The following is a 24668-nucleotide window of genomic DNA, read 5'->3' as shown; positions in this document are numbered from 1 at the left end:
GGAGTTCAGAGCCTTTCCTGGATAGAAAGGAACCCCCAACAGGACGCCAGTCCATCGCGGGGCGCACACAGACACGCACAGCAGAGACAGAACCCAGGTCTTATTGAACCCAGGGCTCTAGCACTGTGAGGCAGCAATGCCAACAACTGCTCCAGCATCCAGCATGCCTCCTTATTATTAATAATAATAATCATCATCATCAATAACATTTCCCTCTAGCTTACTTTTATATTATGCACATTTTATATATAAAATATATAAAAATATAATGGTTGGACTTTATATATATATAAAAATTTGCAGCATTTGTTTCACTTTATTTTTGGCTAATAATAATTATTTTATTTTGCTCTGAATAGCATCTAAGAAAAGTCATCAGCATTAAAAATATAGCATTTTAATTAGTTAATTATTTTGCAAGCATCATTAGTTTAGGGATTCAAGATAAGTCATCTGAACATGAAGCTCATGTTACAATTAGAACAAAAAGTGCTTTCTTTGATTAAGTTCTAATTAAACAAGTGATGGAGGCGACACGCATGCTGATGTGCGGCCCTCTGGGCTCCATGTACCTTGTCTGCTGAACATTGACATCTGTCATTCGATTGCTCCGCCAGCTGTGAAAGCATTCTTGGGATGTAGCTGGTGATAAGGGAAGGGGCTGTACCCAAGACTGCCTCCTTGGATGCACACTGAAGAACATTTTAATTTGAATACTTAACTAAAATAAGCAAAACAAAAACAATCTTCAGCCTGTGTTTTTCCATTGATTCCCATAACAATTCAATTGCACCCAAACTGCTACAGTATGTCCCCTTTCTCCCGTTTCCCAGCGCAGAGGCAGGAGGAATGGGCTTCTGCCTGGAGCCAAGCCGGGGAAGCGACAGCGGGGAGTGCGGCTGTGTGAAGCTCTTCTCTCGCTCAAGGGGAAAGAGGAGACTGTTCAGACTTGTCTGGGAGTTATGCTGTTTAATGCAACAGCATCATCAACACAATGTAGAGAGCCAGGTCCATGTACGCTAAGCAGTGCGTAAACGCTGTAGACACTAAAGCAGTGTCTGCTGACTTCCATAGTACCTCATCCAGTCTATGGCTGGATCAGGGGGAAGCAAGAAATGCAACAAGCAGTGGTTAACTGCCAATTTAGGAAATGCAAACAGCACATCGGTAAAACTCCAAAGTTTACTCTAGGGAGTTTGGTCTTGCAAAACCCCTGAGTTTAAAAGGTTATCAAGTACCTACTGAAGTAATAGATTAAAGCATATGGATCCTGTAGGACTTCTTAGTTAAAGCAATAAAATACATTTCATTTTTAACCAGATATTTGATATATTATGCCACACGTGACACAGACAAGGGCATTCCGTGATTTGGTAACCAATACAGTACAGTATTTCACTGAGGCTAATGGTATGGAGTACAATACGCAGTATAAAACAATTGACTCTTCTAAATGAAACTGCTTTTGTGTCACTTATTTACCTTGTGTAGGCCATATGTGAACAAACAAACAAAAATAAGTTGTTTTGTGGAAGACAATAAGGCACTTATCTTTTTGCAGCAGGAAGAGATAACCTCATTTAATAACACTAATCAATACGTACTGCCACAACCACCATATTCTATACCTTCTTTTATTGCTACAGGTATGCGTGTCTCTTTGAATATGCTGGTTTTATACAGTATGTACTGTAGCAAATGGAAAAAATTAAACTGTTTTACCGTAGAACCTGGTATTTCACAGCAGTTTTCCAGTTCTGCCATTTTTGGATTGCAGTAGATGATAATTTGCTGAAGTTCAATCTGTAAGAAAAAGTCTGCTATTAAAAAAAATAACTTGAGGATGATTTCATAGAATGATGCAGGCCTCTTAGCATGGTTACTAGTAGGTAATTGATCTGCGGATCTCATCATGCCCTTTCTTGAACGAGGTGGTCCTAATAGAGACCTCTGTGATACTCCATTAATGACGTTACTCTCCCGATACTCACATCAACCGGCCTGCCATCTTCAAGGCGAGTGGTGATAAGGGTTCTGCCTCCAGCGTTAACCGCATCCCTTTCATCGGTCAGCCTCCTTTCAATGAGAGTGCAGTCCATGTAGAGGGAGATCATGCTGGACTGCACAGACAGGCTCAGCTTGTGCCACTGCCGGTCAAAAAGAGGGTGAAGATCCCGGCTCTTGAAGGTGTAGTGGAGAGTGTTCTTGAGGAGCCCTCGGGCTGTAAATTCCACTACTTTCCTACCCCCGTCAACAACAAAAGACACCTGTAGGACAAAGACTGTAATCACGCCGAGAACTGCAATCCATGTCAAACAGCAGGATGGAAATGAAACGGGCAGCTCCGGGAGCATGCAAGTACAAACTCCATTAATTCTATTTTCCAGAAAAACGGCATAGATAGACTGAGCCTTTTATTGAGTTTTGTACAACATTCACTCTTATCCAACTTAAATCTGACATGGAAAGAAGTAGAAACATGGGGGAAATATAAGAACACGCGGCTTTCTTTTATTCAACTCAGACTAGGTCAATAAAGGGTTTTGGATTTGGTTGAAAAATTGTTTGATCACCATTAATCCATACCTAGCAAAATAGAGAGCAAATCCACCCTGCATTCTGCCTTAACGCTTTCATAATAGGGAGCATCTTGGGATAATTATTTACCTGCTGTTGGGGAAAATGCTGTAGTAAACATTTTATATCACTGAGAAGAACTATGGAGTGAAGGTCCGCTGGGCAGCTCACGCTCATTTCTTGTAACTGTCTGTTTCTGCTCCATCAGATTCCTTTACACATCATTAATTGTGAAATATCCCCAAGGAAACAGGGCTGTTTTTCTCAATTATCTCATAGATACCATGAAAGGAAATAAGAATGGTTGGACTGTGGAATATTTATTTTATTATAAGCATTTCTATTACAAAATATATTAAGTTAGAAATCACTAATGTACTGGCTGGGTTTTAAAAATTTTGTGGGGAAAGCTGATGTTGTGTTTGTCAGAATTGATAATTAAACTTTTTTTTTTATTGGGGATTTTAGATTATTAGTTCATACATTGCTGTTATAGCTCCTCCACTCCAACAATGAGGAAATACAGAAATGTTTTGGTTCAAGCAGTAAAGGCCTCCATTCGGAGAGGCAGAGCTCTGTAGTATGGCACTAGCTGACTGTGACTGACTGATTCCCCAGGTGGGGCATACTGTACCATTATTCACTCCTGGGGATTTGTTAAATTTGAAGTCATTCAGCCCGGAGAGCTGCATCTGTCTTACCCATGTTGCTTGGCAGACCATGGGAGGGCTGACAGTACTTAAGCAGAGGTTAAGGTACAGTAAGACATCAGAAGCAAACCTCCATCTCAGGTACTTCTAAATTTCCTATTAACCTTAACAAGTATTAAACCCACTACAGCAAAAGGTCATCAGCTCTACCAAAGGGATTTGAATGCTCCGCGGAGTTACCAAATGTTCTCATTTTGGTCATTACAACACTACAAAGTTGTATAATATCAGTGCCAGGTAAGGGAAATGTGTGAATGTGACCCCCATGCTCCCTGTGCTTGTACAAGGGTTAACAGATTCTAATTTTCGTAAGAAGCTCTCACCCTACCTGAGTGCTTCCGCCCTGGTCGGAAATCTGCCAGAGGTACCATCGGTCCTTCTTCGTTGTTTTCCGCAGTCGGAATGTGGCTATGAGAGCATATTCATCAGGGAGACCATTCGGAAACACCAGTCTGAAAAAGGGAACAAAAATCTGGTTTACTAAATTTAAAAATCAGGACAAAAAAAGTATCTGTTAAGATGGCATGCATGATTTATAGTCAGGATGATTCCTATATTTCTCCAAGTGCTTTCAATTCTTTTTCCTAATGTTGAAGAGAAGAAAGAATAGATGCGTGTGCAATGTAATTTCTTAGTAAATGTCAGTTCGATTTATCCAGCCTGTCTCACCTTGTTTGGAATTTATTTGTTATGCAACTTGAAAAGAAATTAGTATTGATCCACTTTTTAAAATTTATTAAATTATTCAAACTTCATACATATACTACATAAACAGAGGCTGACCCAGAGCAAGGTGCTTGGGCAGACAGATGGGAAAATCTAATCTTCTGAACAGGACTGTGGCATAAATCAGTTCCTACTTTGGCCAGGCTTGCACAGGGGATGAAAGAGGTTTTTATTTACTGTATATCCTAAAACTCTCTAGTCCTTTGCAACTGGTTAGGACATATTTATTTCAATGCTCTATTATAAAGAATAAAATGTGATTTTACCTTACCGTTTTCATTTGTTTGCTAAATCTGATGAAAATATTTCTAATACCGTGTATTGGATAAAGTGTTTAGAGAATGGATGGGTGGACTAGCAGCATGTAGTCCGTTAAAAAGAATAATCTGGCCAATTCACTATGCAAACTGTTGGATTTAAACAGTTGGAGGTCTCCGAGCTGGCCAGCTCATTGACATGTCTCCAGCTGCTGCCTGATGAGTCCACAGAGAGAGTCTGCACTGACTGCTAGGGGTCAAAAGGTTAAAGAGGTCAGAACCTTCAGTTAAGCAACAGTCTGTGCCTCTGAAGTATGAAGACATTGCATGTGTCACATTTTAGCTGACTAACTTGCACCATTTAGAGTAAAAATTCTTAAGCATTACTCTTTCAGTTCCTGTATTACCATCATATTTCATACAGCATGCAACATTAAACTTTAGTGCACAATTTCAAACACCTTCAGTTTCAATATATTTGACCATGTTAATGAGCTGATTCCCTCTATTTTAGCATCTAGAGAAATTAAGTGGTTTACAAATATGCAAGCTAACCATTATGGTTCCCATAATTAGTACCTTTAATGTTAACTGTTTTTCTCCTCTTCTGTAAGTGCTTTAAAACCCAAGACATAAAAACTGAAAAGCAAATCCTAATTTCAGCAAAGGTAAATGAGTGCAACGATCTAAGATCCACCTCAGAATAAAAGATGAATACATATTGTTACAATTAGGAGGTAGGGAATACCAGAAATAGACTGAGCAGGATAATCAATAAGAAAAATAATCATTTTTTTTCAAGCCTCAGTAGCCCTATCTTTACCCCCTTGTGTTCATTATTCTTTGGCACAGGTCTGGCAAAAAGAGTAATAAATCAGACACACTGGGTTAAACAAATATTAAATAATGATACATTATTACACACACTCTAAACTGCACAACACATAAAATACAACAAAGAAGTTATTCTATTTACAAATAAGGCATCCGGAAAAACCCAGACTGCCACCATGAGACATTATGATACATTTTCTCTAATTTTAAGGGCACATTTCAGGTATTCCAAAAAGCTCTAGAACACCTATACAGGTCAACAAGAGAGATAAACCTGCATTCTAAACTAAACAGATTAAGACCTACTGTCAAATCTGTCTAAAATACATACACTAACCAGGAGAAACAGTTTTTAACCTATGGGTTCTCTACATAGGAAATTAGACTTTACTAAAAAACCAACAGAATGGCTCTCTTAACAAGGTTCAAATACTTTACTAGAAACTGGTCTTTACAGAAGATCCAGAACACGGAACTCTTTACTCCCATGCTTCCCTTTTCTCTCTCCTGGTCTGTTCTTCACCTCCTTTTTCCTTCCCTTCTCTCCCTTTCTTTCATCCTGTGTTCTTGGACTGTTGATGACTTAATGTTTTACCCAGAACTTGATTAACCAAGGTAAATGTTGGTTCCCTAGATCAATGTGCCTCTGACCCACTATAACTCAAACACCTCAATTCCTTTCTTGCTTTGAAGCTCCCAAGAACTGAAAATATTGGCACAAGGTAGATGTTGTCCACCCTCAAATAGCTGTAATACTATAAATTACTACCTTTTATCCAAGCAATTTAAAAAATAATTGCAATAATTAATCAATTGCTATTCTAGATGTTCTTCGGGCATGCACTCTCATTACAATACTGCCTCCAATCTCCAGCTATACCCTTAGCAAGTGTCTCATTAAATGCATTAATCTATCTCCTTTAATATTAATGTCTCTAATTACTCTGATTTTCTACATAAGCCTTTAAGCTCATTAAGTACAGGCAATGTGTGCTTCATAAATGGCATGATCTTGGATTTCAATGCAGGCAAGCATGCATTTTCTCCAAGAATACAACAAGAATCAGAGTGGAGTACTACATACATAACCTGTTACTATAAAGAAATATATATTTGTTCCTTTTGTCCCACTTTTATTGCATAGCTGAACAGACTTTGATTAGATACATTGAAGTGCATTGACAATTCACAGAAGAAGCTTTTAAAATACACTTTCACCAGCACATGAAATAGGTTATATTTTTAACAATATTTAGAGTTTCTTGTAGAAGGGGCCAAGATAACCTGAATATCATGAATGGCTAAAGGCAGATGTTGTGCATGCTGCCAAAAAAACGCTATACAAGAGCTTCTTGCAAGTAACAACTGCACACTGAAATTAAGACTGACCAATGCACTACACGAATGTCTAAATAAAACCTGGACTTGCTTGACATGAGTGATGTAACCCTTCCTGCCATGACCTTGTTGGCCTAGATAGGGGTGTCTGCTAAGCAAATATGATTAACTTCAAGCAACGAAATTCATGGATACCTCTTTGTTAAAATAGTGCTGATCCCAAAGAAGGAATGACGAAATGACAAAATGAAACACAGGGTGGAAAATATATTGAAGACCTATTTTAAAATCTCAGGAACTGAACTAATCCTTCATCTGTTAAAAAGCAACTTTCAAGACAGTGGAGACACCCATATCCAAGTACAAGTATCAATGGGGCCTGGCTAGCTGAACATTATCCAGGCTGAGAAAGATGATATTAGCTGCATTTCCTGAGAGTAAAGTGAGAGATGTTTGGAGTTGGTGGCACGGTTCCTTTTCCAGCTGACAGGCACCATCACCTGTCAAGACTCACAAATAATACTGAGATAGGAGATGTGGTTTAGCTCACTCCACACTCCAATCTCCTGGCAGGTCACCCTGCAGGGAGCACTCTGTCTGACTGGGCTCGCAGTGTGAGCTCCTTTCAGCCACCGAAGATGATACACAATTGGGACTTGTAGTTTAAGGAAAATACAGCACAAATTACATGATCTAGTAATGCGTTGCAGATCTTCCTGACAGCCTTTCATGTTAACAGTCACATAACTTTCTAAATATACCAGTCCATGTGAAGAGACGAAGGATATCATTTTTACGTGTTCAACCTTATCATCTGATGGCGGAAGCACCCATATGTTGCACATCGCACCGCACACAGTATTTATACAGATCATGCACTGATACATTTAGCAATGCCACATATTTTTTACTTTTAATATCTAACCTTCAACACTCCCTCAAGGGTCATGTGGGAAAAAAGGAAATGTGGGTCTTTTTAAACCCCTCCAGTACAACAGATACTTTAAGACACATTCACAGTTGTCGCTTGCTTTACTTTTTGGAACATCTATAGATCTTATCCTCTCAAACCTAAAATAAATCAAATGACCCATTTGAACAGCCTGACATCTCTATATATACTATACTTAGCCATGATCCAGAGGTAACTTTCACTAACTGACTCGCAGGAAATTAAAAATAATTTTAGCTAGCATCTTAAAATGTATTGTATTTATTCAGGAATTATCTACTTATGACTTCTAATAATAAAACATTTGAGTACATTTACTTTGGTGTGACCCAACAAAAATGTTCATGGTTCCTGGGAGTTCAGGGGTTAGTTAAACAGTACAAATTATCCTGCCTGGCTATAAAATTCAGAAACATTGTGATTTGTCTGTCTAAAATGTAAACTCATGCTCCTCCTTTTGCAATACTTCTTTCATTACATGAAACAATAAGTTATAAAAAAGTGTGTTTGTTATTGTGCATGTAATACAATAGTTGTGTGCATGAATAAAAGGCACACGTGTACAGTATTTTAAATACACTGTAGGAAAGACACAGCTCAGAGAAAGAGTGTGAATGCACTCTATGAATGTAGCACTCAGGAATGTTGCAATGAGAGCTTCAGGCACTCAGCCATCCCACCATCACAAGATTCCAGTGGGCCTACCAACTGACAGGCATCAGCCATTAATGAACCACACCTACAATGATTCAACAAATTAATGCAGAAATGGAGTATAGAATAAAAATAAAACATACCAAACTACAATTAAGTAGATTATACACGGCTAGAGATGCAGCCACTCAACATGGGTTAACATTCATTGCTGCGTGAGAGGTACTTCAGTATGGTGCACAGTACGTCACTGTGTGGTTCGCTGGCCAAAGACAATTGATAGGTGTTGCACTTGTGTGTTGTGAGATGATTGATCATTGAATTTGTTTCCCTACTGTGCATCTTTAAATCCACTTAATATGGAATTGTGTAAATAAAGGAAAATTTTGGTAGCTGACAATAAAAGTAACAAGTATAATGTCTCGGAGTGTCACACACAATATTAATTTATGAATACAGTATATACATTATGTACATACTGTAGCTGGTAGTTGCAGCAAAAAGGAAAAAAAGTACACAACAGTATTCAACCTTCTTCATAAAGATTTTCTGCATCAAACTCAGTCACTTACTGTGCTTATTTTTTGCAAAGTTTATATACTCAAAAAAAAGCTTTAATATTTTAACCTTTTCTATGAATAGTGGCTGTCATTGTTGTAAATAAAAGTGGTAGTATTCTTTTAAATCAGCTTAATAGGGACGTTAATATGAAGTCATGTACCTAAAGGAATTTTGGTAGGTCAATATAAAAAAATAGTTTCTGAATAATATTGTAAATGACAATATATGGATCTAAATACAATATTTATACAGCTGGTAGTGGTACAGTACCATATTTCACTTTCTTGTTAAATAACTAACATTTTGACATTTTCATTTTATTTTTTAATTGGTTTTGTCATTGTAGGATAGTTATTTGCTTCAAAACACCTCCATAATACCAATGTCAAAAACATTTCCAAGTTACAAAACACCAGGAAAAAAAGCCTTGTTTGAATTCAAGAGGTGCATCAGTACAAGTACCTCTACTGTAATATATCACACCCATTGTCCATGAACACACTTTCACCTGGGTGCAACAAAGGTCAAAGCAGTGACATAAATCAATGTGGCAATATGCCAAACTCAGAAATTTAAATCTTAAGAATTAATCTGTCCTTAATTGCTAGTTGTGTTTTTGATATTGTCAGCAGTGTGGTATTGCAAACATATTTGGGAGCATACTGTAGTAGTTTCTAAGCTGTAGTTTGCATTTTTGTTTCTCACTACTAATAGTTAATAAATGCATTTACAGTGTTTTTTCTGTTATCACAGATAATGCCCAGTGGGAAAGTGAAAAATTATTCATAAATTAGGGTAGAAATGTAGTCTGGCTGAATTTCACTTTTCACAGAACACCACATTACCACTCCTGTCCTTATTAACAGCATTATGGGATCTTTAACAACCAAGCAGTCTGGACCTTAGTGTAATATCTCATCCAAACAATGACACCTCTTAGAGAACTGTCTGTCTTTGGTCACTATATTATTGGGATATTGGTTTAGAAGCACTGGTCCATCTACAGATCCACCAACACTACTTAAAGCAGTTACAGCACCTCCCCATCATTTCTAGGTTCAAACAACAACAGCAACAATAAACCTAAATCAGTTATTTCTATTGTTTAATACACAAAGACAAAAACGTATGAGATCCAAATATGTAATGATTATATGAATACTGAATTTTTGCCTATTTCCATTGAAATTTAACATGTAGCTTCATATCTGAACAATGTATCTGAAAACATCGACATTTTTTATACATTTTCTCTAATTTTAAGGGCACATTTCACAGTAAGCAAATAAGCACATACACTGCATTTATTACAATATTTACAGTACAATAAAACAGAAAATCTGGCCAATCACAGAAAAGGGTTGGCATTGAATTTTGAACACTCTTCCTTTCAGATTAACCTGTAGTTTTTTTATATCAGGAATAATATGCCCATCTCTTCTTCATATATTATTGCAAAATTATAAAATTTATCTTATAAGTCACCTGAGAGTTTCTCCATATTAAATAGGAAATGAAAATGGAATTAGTTCTAACTGCTTACACGTCTAGGTCACTGCATGCCAATCCACTTGGATCCCAAGTTAAGTTCAGTCATTTTCTTCCGGATATCAATGAACCGTAGGAAAACTAATACCCTGAGAAAATATTGGTTTGCAGCATGGAAAAGTGATACGTTCTTGGCACATTTCCAACTGCTTAGTCTTATTTTTTTAACTTTGAAAACAAATTATTTACAAATTCATTTAACTTAAGCAACAGTCAAACAAAGTTTTACTTTGTATTTTTTAATCAAATTGCCTGTAATCCAATAAATACAGTACAGTTATTCCAGGTACATAAGTAGAACAGAACTATAAGCTTTGATTCCGTAAAAAATAAATAAAACAGCAACCCTTTCCCAAAGTGTTATAATCCCATGACTGAATGCAATTCAGTATCGAGTATAAAGGTTGTATCTGATCAACCCAACTTGCAATATAAATTAATTTGGCAAAACCATGGCTAGTGATATTTCTATCCATGCACTCAATTAACTCACTGCGTTTGTTTAATAAGGGGTGTGCCTCCCAGTCGAAAAGATGAGCTCTCCTCTGTCACAGTCCCCTTACGGAGAAGAAACTTTTCTGTTAGATCGAACCCTGAAAAAACGAAGAGAGTTTTACTATAATGTAATAATACAATTTCTTTCTCTTTAAGCTACAACAGTCTCTAGGAATTTTCATTATAACGGTGTGTCTTTTCTTTGTGTAGTGATTAATTCTACTCATGGCAAAAAATGAACATTAGTTTCACTAAGATCTAAAGATCACTTTGTTAGTATGAAAAGATCCCAGGAAACATTCCTGTCCAAGGAACAAATGCATGTGTTAAATTTTCCATTAATGTTATGAAATGTATCTGTTATTATTGAGCTTACCTGTGACTTCATAGGGAGGCTTCTGGTTGTGTGAAAACCGTTTTTCTTCTACACTGATTGTAGGACATGTAGTATCTAGGAAAAAAGTATGTTATCAGGGTGAAGAACTGAGAAAAAGATCAATTTTAACAGGAATCAACTGTACAATATACATTTTAAGGAAAGGAGAATTATATATTCATAACTTAACATTTTGTAATCAGTTACAAAATGTAGAAATGTAATGCTCATTAGAACAACTTAAAAATATTCAAGCAGGTAGCTGTGTAGAGCTGCTGTGCGTCACCCAGGAGGGGCTGCATTTCATCAGTAAGTGAAGTTGGTCCCCTCCTACTGTATATGTTAAGTGTTTTTAAATGATGTGAACTGAAGGGTACTATTTAAATGCAGGTTATTAGAGGTGTAGTGCCCGTGGGGCCCAAGAGTCACATCGGCTTGTGTTTTTGTGTTTGATAGCTTCTCCATGTGTCCACTGTTAGACTTCTGGACATAAATATTGAGGATATTTACTTTCAAAATTCATATTAAAAATTATCCATAGGACTATGGGAAAAACCTCAGTTAATAAATGAAAACCTCAATATCAATTTCATTCCACTATGGCCTATATCACACAATCTGTAACCACTCCTATTCTGGCTAGGTTGATGGGTATTTGTAAAACTGTCTTGTGTGCCCATGTGCACGTGTGTGCACTGTGATAGGCTGGCATCCGGTCAGGGTCCTGTCACGCCTTGTGCCCTGTGCTCTCAGAATAGGCGCACAGAACAAGACAAGAAAAGAAAAAGGAAGAGGCCTAATGCAAAACAACTATTGCACTCCATGAGTGTCTTCAAGAAATTTAGGATAAACGTCTCCAGCCATGAACAACATAACATTAAGTTTGAAATCAAAGAGGCAACAGAATATCACTGAAATATTATATGAAAATCAGACAAAGAACTTAGTCACTTATCAGTAATAAAGTGAAAGATTTCCTACAGCCATTATTGGCAATGTATAGCAATGAATGCATAACAGTGGAATGGAGCAAAGTGTCTTCATAATAAAGCCCCAGATCAGAACCTACTGTAGGTAGACATTAATTCTGATTCTAATTAAGGATAGCACCAACCATTTCACAAATAACCTCAGGTTACCTCATACTGACACAAAATGCAATCTTTTATTCATACAGAAAAATTCAATTTTTCAAAGCAAAAACACATCCTAGTCCTAGTAATTTACCTGCACATAAATAGTAATTTATGTGACTGAAGGGTTAAGCCCTCATACCTACTATCCACCTCCAGATCAGACACAGAAATGATTCCTGTTCTCAATTACTAATGCAACCCAAAATCTTCAAGCAGACATCCAATCAGAAGTCATTCACAGGTACAGTCTTTTTCAGGGAGAGGGAACAGAGAAAAGGTCCCCTTAATTTCACACTGTCTGAGCTGGTGGATCTATCTCTTGATCTCCAAAGAGCCCTTCCCCTGCCTGCACCAATGTGATCAGACACTGTTCAGGATGATGGAGGATCTTAAGAACTACAGGGTACAGCAGAACAGACTGAACTTCCACCTCCCTCAGTAATATCCTCACTGCTGCAAATTTGTATCTGCTGGACTGTCGCTGGATTGGAGATCAGTTAGATATGCAGCATAAATCCTTCTGAGTGAACAGAGATAACTGTCCAATTTCTTTCAAAAAGAGCAGTGAACCAGAGAAACTTAAAAATGAACAAACAGGGCTTGTCTCGGCCACCAGAAGAACATTATTTGAGCTCTTTCCAAATAGGCTCATAATGCTCGATTAGGGAAACACTTGGCATTGTTGTGTTCAACAATCAAATAAGATCAGGTTCAGATTCCTCCAATAAACCCACAGTCTGGTTGTTGTGGTTTTTCCTTGATCCATTTTCCAGCTCAATAACCTTGTGCTCCAGACTTGCGTCGTATACATATATCTTCTTTTGTGCCCATTGCTCACCGGAGACATACAGTAGCCCAATCTGGAAACCAGTTGCTGAAGAGATGTCATCTCAGCATTTTCATTCTCAGCCACTGCCTCAATCTGGGTGGCCACTGCCGCCGTCTCCATTTTCACAAGCTGTGTTTGCTGATCCACAGACTGCTGCAGCAGTGTGGTCATTTCAGCTGGTTCAGGAGAGCAAAACTTTCAGTTTCTTCTTGTTTGAGGAGGAAGCAAAGGAGTCCAGCATTTTTCAGGTTCCCACCATCCCAGATCCTCCAGAAACAAAATTAAACAAAAATGAACCATGTGGGGTAATAGAAAAAGCAGAAAAAGGGAGCTGGCTGTCATTCTGTTATTCCTGTCAAGACATCCCTTAACCTCCTCTTGGTCACACTTTGAACACTCCTGCTCCCACTTGTGTTCGTGAGAAGACAACAGTGACTTTCCACCTTCTGTTTGGCAACACGAGAATCTGAAGGAGAACACACAGTCGCACACCTCCAGGGAATGTTTCCCATCCGTCACCATAATAAATTAATTGATGTTCAGGGATTTCAAGCAAGAACAGTTAATCAGATGTGCTGAAAATATTGAAGCATGTGTTTAAAAACTCAGAGGTGCCACAGGGAGCTGTGACCCCTCACGTGGCATGACTGCATGAAACGTGGTAACTTGAGCAAGAGCACATTGCTGACGTACTCCAGATACCAAATAGGCGTTGTATCTCTGATCGCGGGCCATCATATTACTCTAGATCAAGTAGCCAATCATTTCCTCAATGGATCAGCAAAGTAAAGTTAGTAAGCAAAGATCAGTTAAGATCAGCAAAGATCAGTTAGTAAGCTTTACTAACAAACAGTTTATGAATAAGGACTGCAGAAAAATAAAAAAAAATGTTTCATCAGAGTATGTTTTCTATTAGGAAAGTTGTTTATCTATAAGAGGACTTTTACTTTTTGCTTCTAAGGACATTTAGACTTCACCTGGAATGACTCCTTGACTGCATATACTGTACATACCTGTTCTTTCACTGACGGCCATCCCAGAGGAAAAAGGAATGGTATTTCCAATCCAAAACAGAAAAATGCATTTTAAAAACAGACTCATTTCTCTGCTGACATGTGAAAGAGCTTCTTGAAAACCTGCAATAAAGTAAAAAAGCAAACGTTTATCCACTGACAAATTTTACATCTTGATATTGAAGACTGATAATATTTAATTATAAACAACGAGATCTTTCAGGCCTGGTGGTTTTCCGGCGTTTCATTACACAATAGCCTCTCAGAACCTGATTAGCTTAATATCTTATTCAAAGATGAATAATTCTTTATGGACAATGCTACTCTGTGAAACGCTAGACACATGACACAAAACAGGTCTTGCAGTTTACCGATGAGTGACAGTTGTGGCATTTGAAGTACGCACTGGAAAGTTGTAAAATAAGAGGTTCCGTTTTACATTTCACTTGTGAGTCTGAATCATCACCGTTACAAAAAGCATGGACATTTAATTTTTACATAGCCGAATATTAAAAAGGTAAACAGCTCTTTACAGAACTTAGTCAAGTCCATGTCCAAATAAATAAATCCTACATTGTCTATTACCACACAGTAAGTGTTTTAATGTTCAACTAAAACTGTTCTTAATCTTCCTCCGTTCCTGTTATTGAGGAAGGTCGTTGACCTACTTGCTGAACTTGAACCTGAAATACGACGCCGCTTTGATTTAATCTGTCTCGGATCCTCAGTGTAAACCCGATCCCATTAATAAATAGTGATTAGAAGGTCACGTGGACCATGCTTCCCGGGATGGCTTTTCAATGGAAAACTGCCAAAAACATTTAAAACGTGTCCATCACCCAATCCCATCCAAGGATGGGTTTCCTTTTTAACAACGTAAGACTTGTATTGAAAGAGGAGAAAAAAGGCATCTCTATAAAACATAAATAACATTGCCTTTAACAGAATAATTGTTTTAACCAAAAAAATATATTTCGTATATATTAAAGTTACTTTAAAATTAGTTTAGCTAGTGTAATGAACGTTTACGTACAGATTTCATTCCTAATCTCCTCTTTTTAAAATGTATTTTAGTATACAGTATGTCAAATAGCGACTAGAAAATACCGTTTTCAAAAGTGTCTTCCCACAAATCCAGACAATGCACAATTACTAGCTACTCATTCTGTGTATAAAGAGCACCAAGCCGATAATAAATGCAAAAGCTAAAATGACACTGCAGGATCGTGCTTCTTCCTAAAGGAATGCTATTAAGCCAAGTTTTCAGGTAGCTCTACTATAGGGCACCGACTTAACAGTGAGCCAAGGTATAGTGGAGTATAATATTTTAATTATCTAAAACCAATAATTCACCAAAAAAAATGTCATATGCCTTGAAAATATTAATTAATATTTATTAATTGATACAAATGTAGATTGCTATTCTCAAGGAGAAAGAAAATAATGTGAATTAAAGCTCACCTTTTCTGTGGAAGTTTTCTCTCAAGAATAAAATACTACAGGAAGCGGCCACACGTTTCACAGCTGCGATTCCGAAGTAGACAGCAAATAAAAAAGTGAGAATGGGATCTCCCGCTGGATCCCTGTCCTTATTAGTCACACTGGCTGACCCTCCCACTCACTCTTCACTAAAATACACTAGACAGGACAGCCACCAGCACGGGCATTGAGAAAATTAAAGGTGTATGCGTCCTCTGCCCATGACCAAGAACAGAAAACAACAAGAGAAAAGGACTTGCAGTTTAAAAGTGAGGAAGAGAGGGCGCATCCTGAGCTTTGGGCTTTGGTCTCTTGATGGCAGGAACAGCTTCCATGACCGTGCTAACTAAACAAAGCAACACAACAATCGAGCGTGGAGTCCCTTTCTTTCCGCCAGTTTAATTAGAGGCTCCTCATGTTATTTGAAGGAAAAAAAGGCAATGATAGCATTTTTCCCAATTAGGACAGTTAGTACAAAATATTCGCATCGTATCGTACTACATTTTCGTGCATGTAATATTTTTAAAATGCCAAATAATTTGGAATTAACATTTAAACAATTACATAATCATAACCGACTTTTGCTTAAATTATTTATTGACATACAGCGTTTGGATAGTGTTAAAATGAAGTTAATTAGGGGGAAGACCACAGCTTTCTGTCTGAAGATGTTAGGCGATTTTCACATAAGTCACAGTCCAAACGAAGAGCATAAGACTCACCTGCACAAAGACGGTCGCTTATGCGCTGTGAGATGTAACATGAAAAGTAGCAGCTGTATACCAATTAACAGAATGCCTTTGATCAACGTGCTTTAATTTTGTGAGTAGAGGTCTCATTTACTCTACATTTAGAACTGCTTTATTATTATTATCATTATTATTGGTGTTGTTGTTAATCATGATATAATATCGGTCATAATAATATCTGTAAAATGTTGTTTTCTGAGGTTAACAAGAAAGTGCTACATTGGAGTTCTCTTTCATGACTTGCAAATTTAAGACTGCTTTTTGATTGTCTCTTTCTCCACGGGACAATTTTGTGTCATAAATCATAATTTTCTTTTACCATCATTAACTATTTTGTTACTTTGTAACAAATCATTATTTTGTGAAACATGAAAGTAGTTATATGGCATTTTGTTGCATTCCTAAAGTAAGAGAATGCAGGTAAAGAAGAACCATGTTCATAGCTGTCACTTTCTGAATTCTGTGCATAGAAGAATTGTACAGTAAATATTTATTCACTTGAAAACCTGTCTGGGGTGAATGTGGAAATTCTTATACCTCTGACACGGTTTCCCATGTGTGGCTAAATTAGAATTGGTACTCTTGAAAGTTGTTTGAATCCTACTGGAGTTTAGGATTTAACACAGCTGCAAATTAGACTCATTACAACAAAACATGCTCAGTGGCTTAGAACCTTTTTCACAAAACTGAAACTGATCTCAGCATCTTGTGAAATGTGGCTTCATTAACATTCTCTCTAGTGACAGGTGGCACATGCTTGGGACCAGCTAGCAAATTAAAAATGAGGAAATGGACAAATTCAAGTCTGTTTCTATTGATCTTATATATCTTTAAAAGAAGATACATTGGACACAAAATACAGGGAAATAAATGTATTTATACTGTGATAAGATACTAAATTTCTTTATAAATGATAAGATATAGTATTTTATTATTTTAAGATTAAGTATCATAATGTTAAGATAACAGTCAATCCTGTAAGTGTCAGCATGCTTATGGGAGGTGATAAAAAACTGTCAGACCCAGAGAAAACCCAGGTGGAGGATCATGTAAGATCCACACTGAAATTGAACCCAAATTGAACATAGGAGTCCATGTCACTGTGCCACCATTATCAGGGTTATAAGGGTTTATAGAGATAGCTGGAAAAGTAGATATTTTAATTTATATTTCAAGGTTCAGTCTTCACAAGAATAAGTTATGAGTTCAATAACCTAAAATATAATACTGTATGTATTCTAATGGAGGTGTCCTAAAACTTCAAATGAGATTAAAAGTTGTGGCATTAGTCAAGAAGTCCATAATATGAATAATCTGCAGAACAGTATGCTGAAGGATGGCTCCTTTAAAGGTGGATAATCTTGACAGACAAATCTCAGAGGGGACAGATAACTCTTTTTGATCAATCACTATTAAAAAATGAATGTGGTCAATAATATATAAAATTATCTAGTTCTAATAGAATAAAATGTTTTGAATATTCTATTTTTAATAGTAATTAGCAGTTTTTGTATTGACATTGTTATGTACAGTATCTACTACATGATGTACTTGTGCATGAGTGCAGCCATTAAAGTGTTGTTTCACCTCAAAGAAAGAAGAAAACATATTTTTTATAATATACTGTATAATATATTTACAGTTTTAATAATGCTACATTGCTATTAATCTTTTTGCAAGTTATGTTAATGCACTCATTAAAAACTGTCATTAAAAAATCTTAAGAACATAAGAGAGGTTACAAACAAGAGGAGGGCTGATCTAGATCATTAAGTAGTTAGTAGCTAATTAATCCAAGGATCTCAATCAGCTTTGTCTTAAATGAAGCCATACTGTAGTACTGGCTTCAACGACATGGCTGAGCAAATCCACACTCCTACAAATAAAGAGAAGTTGTCATGCTCACCCTTTTGGAATGCTGTGTAGCTAGCTAATATTACCACGCTAGTCAGTCAGTGCCAAATGCTGTGATTACATGATCCACAGGAAGCCTGTTCCACCTGAATGCAATTTACGACCACGCCCATGGATTAGGGTACTTAACGTCTGGCTTGGCACTTCTCTAGGCCTTGTTGGTATAAATGTTTGTAGCCTTTTTGAGTTCTTGAGGTTACTGCCTTGGAATCTTGACCTTGTCTCTTGCACTTCTGAAGTGTTATTTACTTTGCTATGAACCTTGCCTGCTTGTCTCGATGCCACTTTTGAAATTACTGTTTGTACTGTTGTTCTGTGTCACCTGGCTTTGAACCTCGCTTGTTTCTTAACTTCGGATTTGGACTGTGTTTTGCTTGCCTTTGCCAGTTAAATTGCTTATTCAGCCCAATATGCTGCTTACGTCTGTGAGCATCAGATATTACAGAGGTACTGAAAAATTAGAGCAGTTGGAAGTTTCAAACCTACTGCTGCTGATGCCATTGTGATCAACACACCACAATTTAGATCACAAAATTCTTCTTTGCTTTGGAGTTACATCCTAGACATATTTTGAAATATTGATGTAGTAATTAGTTTAACATAAATTTAGTGTGGTATTCTAATAAATGTGCATCACATGAGATGTTTGTCCTCATCCAAGATTTGATCTGCCATTTCCAAATTTCCCAGCATCTCAACAAACAAGTCAATCTACTGGGCTAAAACACAACTTATGTCTCCCAATAGCTTGCACATGTTGCAACAGTTAAGTTAATGTAAGAGGACCAAACTATCCCCTTTGCACTCTTATATCTTGTCAGTACTACTACTGCAAGGAGAACAAGTGGGACACTGCAGTTGGTATAAACATGAACATTGTCAAAGGAAAACAGTCCTGCTAACATGACTCATCTTAAATTGAAAATCTCCCTACATTCCTGCACAGACTGCTCTTTCAGTATTCAGATGGTTGGTAATTAAAACTTCCTTCCCTGTCATGTACAGTACAGTATCATCCATTTTAATCATGTCGTTTATCCCTCAATGACTTCACTGCACAGATTCCATTTCACTAGTACTTGTTGAGGCTTGGTCTTCAATTTTTTTATTGAGTCTGTGTCCAAAATAGCATCTCAAAGGCAGTAGTTTCATTCCAGCCCTGTCCTGAAATGTTTTTGTGGTATTTGCTCAATAGTCTGAATCACAAAACTTACACCACCTTACACCAAAACGTCCTCTCCTACTGCACACTGTCTGCTCCAGGTGCCTGCTGGGATATTATCCCCTTTTTCCAGCTGACAGACACAGCATTAGCTAAGTGTTTACTTTAAAGTCTCTTTAATTTTATAGCCTTCCTCGGTGCATCTATGTTTATCTAAATTAGATATTATTAAGTCCAGGCTGATCTATAGTTCCTATTTTTTTTTAACTTTTCTTCATAAGTAAAGGTAATTTTCCATTTACCTTAGAACGCATTTTGTTGGTTCGCATTAAGCAAACTAATGCTGGAGTTCCACTCTGGCACTGTGATTTTTTGTATTCACACCTTTCCATTGTATATCAAGTACTACATTTGAATTATTCAATTTTGTGAGTTAACTTAATTGTTTTACTATCGAATCAAACACATTTTATGGTTTAACATGTTGTATAGAAAGCATATTTCCTTGTGTTATTTCCTTGGAGTGTTGAGAGTTGATGCCTTTTCTAATTAAATTAAGTAAGATACCATAAACATATCGAACTAAGGATCATTTATTCCTCTACTCTATTTATTCCTCACAGATAAAACGTTTCCTCCAATTAGGTAATGTGAGGGATGGTTTTGCTGAAGGTAGGACATGCACTGTTTAAAAGCACCATAAATTATTTAAAAATAAGACTATAGTTCCTCTAATTGTTCTATATTAATATATATAAAAATGTTTTCCTTTTTTTTCTTACATTATAGTTTGTAATTCAAGGGTTAATTTACTGTATTGTATATCAAGTTATCATGCTTTCTGTTCTGGGGTGAACTGTGTTTTATAACCATTCTATTATTCTATTTATAATCCTACTATATGTTTTGGATTGAAAGGTAATGCCTTTTGTTTTTGTGCTCAATAATACAGTTAAATCTGTGAAGCATTACCATGACAATCTGTTTCTCAGTATGCTAGTTCTGATTCTTAAACTATGGATGTTTCATTTTGAATTACAGTAGATGAGCACTTAGGAAAATTTCTGACTTTAAAGGAATCTGACATGCATGCATACACCACGTTGAAAGCAGGATGTTGTATCTTGGTTTTTCATCATTCATTAAACTGACAAACCCTTACTGAAATAATATAATTGACCTAGCTCTAATGTATTTCTTTTGTCCTTTTTGATCAACCTAAGTTAGTTCATTGGTCTTTTGAGAATGAGATGGAATCCTTCGAGAACACAGAACTTTCACTCACTTCTGACAGTAAGAAGTAGGAGAAGACCACTTAAAAGGTAGAACAGAAGCCTATTTCTATAAAGCCAACACGATTCAACTTTACTCTAGTTGCTCTCGAGTTTTGCTTTTCAAAGTAATACCAGAAGAGGCAGTTTAATGTCAGTGCACAAAACCTGCTCCTGATTTGTATTCACGGTATATTAACCAACACCAGAATTAATGAGTTCCTGAACTACAGCTGTATTTCTGGTCTTTGTTACATTATCAGCATTAAACTACTGTTACAGTATCATTAATAATTCCTAGTAATTTAGTAGAAGTATTTAGTTTAGATTGTAACCTCCAACAGCATTTACAAAAACATCCTGCTTTTTCTTAATGTCTCCTGTTGCAGTGCAGACCAATCCAGTCCTGTAGAGATTCTGAGATCCTGTGATCTCTGGGATTACCAGCCATTTGATTTACAGGGGTGTTGTATTCTTCCATGCAGCTCTATGAGGTGCCTGTAAAGTTGGTCAGGTGAAAACTGCCCCATCCAGCATATGGGAAAACACATACAGTAGACATGGGACCATAAGGACCAAGTTCTCATGGACAATGACCATAGGGTACAAAGATTAATTTAATGTGGCAACCGTTTGTGCTCATGATGGTTTGCTTGTGTGAAGGAAAACGACACACAGCTGGAACAACCTATAAGTCATCTACTGTATATATGTGTCAGCTGTCTTTGTCCAGGAATGTTCTTGCCATTGTTCCATTTGTAATTGCACAGAAATGCCAGGATAATACACATATTTCATTATACAGGTTTTTATAAAGGCCTCTAACGTTTTAAGCGCCTTGTACTCTACACATCTCATAGAGCTGTCTTTATCTGCAGATGTAGGTTTTTGCCTCTTGTAAATCTCCAGTAACTGGATCTGCCTAACTGTTTCAGGAAAAAAAATATTTTTTCTTTCCAGGCTTGAAAACTTCTTATGGTTAAGGAATTCTATTTTATAAATACCCAGTTTTAAGTAAATAAAAGGAAAACTGTGTCAAGTTGAGCCAGTAATTAGTTCAGCTAGTTTAATTGAGTAAAGTAGGAGCAGGGTATGACAATCCTTCTTTAAAGCCTCACTTAAGAGACCTATTAAATACTATTCACCGTATTTATTATTGGAGCTTTTCAGTATAACCAATGTTATTTGCAGTGGCATATTGGAGATGGCTGCACTATTATACCTGCTTATCATTGGTCAAGCACGTTTGTGAGTATTTTTTTGGCTGTGCAGCAGGATATCTGAAAAATGCATTATTCATACGGAAGAACATTAAAAACTATGTAAAGGCCAGAGCTATCTACAAATTACACTAATTAAAATGCATTTTCAGCAGAAATCTGTTTGACTTTCTCACCTACTAATGTAGGTTTACAATTACTTTAATTTAGAGAGATTCTTTATTTTTAATTTCAACGTTATTATAATTAATTTCCTCCTAAGTTTATCCTTACATAGCGCTCCTGCTGTGTGTATTAATTCATTTGTCAGAGCAAATAGACATAATGCGGCAAAAGCAGAAATACAATGGGCAGTAAATTATTAATACAAAGCCAGAACTGCAAAAGAAGCTGCCAAGATTCTGTCAGCATTTCGGACAAAAAAGAGTCTGACAAGCACTGCACTCCTCATCATCAATCAATACCTGGGCTGTCTGAAACAGGTGAGCCAGCATATCAATATGTACATAAGATAATAAAAGAAAAACTCATTTCTCTCACAATTGGAAACCTTTGGTTTGATTTACTTTGGCTTCAGATTCAATATAAACTGTAGATATTTGGGCTCTCAATCGGGATTAAAAAGTGAACAATTATAATGGAGCAGATAATAGAGACTGTTGTAGATTTTTTTATATTTAACAAAACCTTACAACCTGGTAACGTGAAGCAAAATAATGAATTTTACTGGTTTTAAACCACAGCTTTTTTTCTGTTATCTGTTCAGTAATGTTAGTACTTTTGATTTCTGACTTTTATTATAGTTTGTACATTTTAGAATGAAAAAAGACCTGAATGCATAAAACAACTTGATGCAAAATTGTTACTAGAATAATTTTCAGATTCCTATTATATTTGATCTAGATAAACCTAAATTTTATTTTAATAAAAACCAGAAGGCACCATACTTAAAATTTACAATTGAACTATATATATATATTTACGATAATGAAGCTTATCTACAGTTGTAATTATAAAGTACATTTTGTGCTGAGTGAACACTAGAATAATAAAGACATACCTATATGTTAAGTCAAAAGTCTCTAAATAGGAAGCTTATGGAGTGAAAGGCAAAGAAATTATAGAATATTTTAGGAAAACTAGAAGCATGTTAAAATCAACATGTTCACGTTTGAAATAAATGCACATTTGAAAAAAGTTTTTTCTAGATTAAGACTTCAAATTTACTATTTTATTCTTTCGTTATTTTTTAATGCTGGAACTTGGGCTGCGTTTCTGGGTACACGCAGTATTCTAAAATTATATTTAACAAACTTAACTCTTTAAGTGCAGATACAAATGAAAACAACATTTCCAAACTCTTATTTTGATTTTTTTAATAGTGTAAGTACTGTGACACAGTGGCACGGTGGTTAGCATTGCTCTATTACAGTGCTGGGGCCCTGCCTTCAATACCAGGCCTGGGGTCCTGTCTGCGTGGAGTGTGCATGTTCTTCCAGTGCTCATGTGTGTTTCTGCCAGGTGCTCCAGTTTCCTCCCACAGCCCAGAGACATGCTGGTAGGTTAAGGGTCTTCTGGGAAAATAAGCCCTGATGTGAGCGTGTCTGCGTGTCCCATCCAGAGTGTACCCTTCTTTGCATTCTTGCTTGCCAGGATAGGCTCCAGCTCCCTATACTGGATAAGATGATTAGAAAATGGAGGGATGGAAATGTCTAAGGACTGTTTACCGCACATGACATTCCCTGGTAACTGCTAAACAGCCCCATCTAGCAGATAAATGAGTAAATGCAGAACTGTGGATTGTAAACCAGAATATTAAGTGTTCCCAATACAAGAAAAAAAACATTCTTCTTTTGATGCAACACGATTAAATTAACTATGTAATTTTAATCTTTAGAAGACAGTTTATAAAATGCTAAGAAGTAAAGCTAAGAAGTTCTCAAAGACTTTGTGGAGTGATATCAGGTTTTTAAATATAAAGGGTTTGTACTGTATCTCTTAGTTATTTACAACTGACGATTAGCTTCAGTTTTTGGTGTCTGAGACTTGGCAGTTATGGAGTATCGTGGACCATGAGCACAATAAGATATACATGAATCAGTTCCAATTGATAATGCATTGATAATTAATCAGCTAAATTGTTTGTTTAATTGCCATAGCAATTGCTTGACTGGTAATCACCATCAATTCCAACTAGGTAACATGATGCAGATCATAAATTAGACACAAAGTCAGTGTCATAAAAGTGAAACCCTGTACACAGTTCCATTACATCTGTCTTGATGTAATATTGCTATACAAAATCTTCTTGTGGAATACAAGAGCCCTGTGCTAAAAACAACTAAAATGCAACATAGCATGCCTCAGGTGATTGATAAGATCTAGAAAATGAACAGAAATTTTATTGAGCACATAATTACACAATTGTAATTATACTAATTAAGATTTTCATATTGTGATGGTGTTAAACTTGTTCAGTTTGACAACTATGCTTATGCCTGGAGTCTTTGCGGAGATATGTACAGTAAACAATACAAGGTTAAATGGTGAATGTCAAAGTAAAGAGCAGAGACAGCAAAAATAATTGAAAAGTTTTATTATCAAGCATAGATGAGGTTTGTGTACAATGGTAATCATGGCAGTGGCATAATGAAGTCCACCTTGAGATGTAGGAGCAGCCCCAAACATATACTGGACCCTGAGAGTTTTTGCTGGATATTATTTAACTCTGTTTCATGCTTCTTTGCCCATCCCCCATCAAGCCATACATCTCTCATCTACACTTTCTGTGTTCGCCCAGATTGGCATTCCCCTGATCTGTGAAAAACGCAGTACGATTTGACATATAATCAAATTATCATAAAAAT

General features: G+C 36.6%; 1 protein-coding gene across 1 annotated transcript in view; it reads right to left on the bottom strand.

Annotated features, from left to right (window-relative positions):
- Positions 1 to 15766, bottom strand: part of col19a1 (collagen type XIX alpha 1 chain) — a 116659-nt gene extending 100893 nt beyond the window's left edge. Inside the window, exons 1-8 of the mRNA XM_069179824.1 lie at positions 15468 to 15766; positions 14007 to 14129; positions 11029 to 11103; positions 10651 to 10750; positions 3616 to 3739; positions 1992 to 2267; positions 1723 to 1803; positions 573 to 692 (exon numbers count right to left, since the gene is read on the bottom strand). Coding sequence (XP_069035925.1) covers positions 573 to 692; positions 1723 to 1803; positions 1992 to 2267; positions 3616 to 3739; positions 10651 to 10750; positions 11029 to 11103; positions 14007 to 14094 — 864 coding nt within the window. The 5' untranslated portion in view covers positions 14095 to 14129; positions 15468 to 15766. The remainder of the gene's footprint in view (positions 1 to 572; positions 693 to 1722; positions 1804 to 1991; positions 2268 to 3615; positions 3740 to 10650; positions 10751 to 11028; positions 11104 to 14006; positions 14130 to 15467) is intronic.
- Between the last annotated feature and the right edge of the window lie 8902 nt (positions 15767 to 24668).

Source organism: Lepisosteus oculatus, chromosome 17, assembly GCF_040954835.1.
Source record: "Lepisosteus oculatus isolate fLepOcu1 chromosome 17, fLepOcu1.hap2, whole genome shotgun sequence".
In the NCBI taxonomy this organism is placed as follows: Eukaryota; Metazoa; Chordata; class Actinopteri; order Semionotiformes; family Lepisosteidae; genus Lepisosteus; species Lepisosteus oculatus.
Note: the sequence above shows the minus strand (reverse complement) of the source record. Positions and strands in the feature narration are given on the sequence as shown.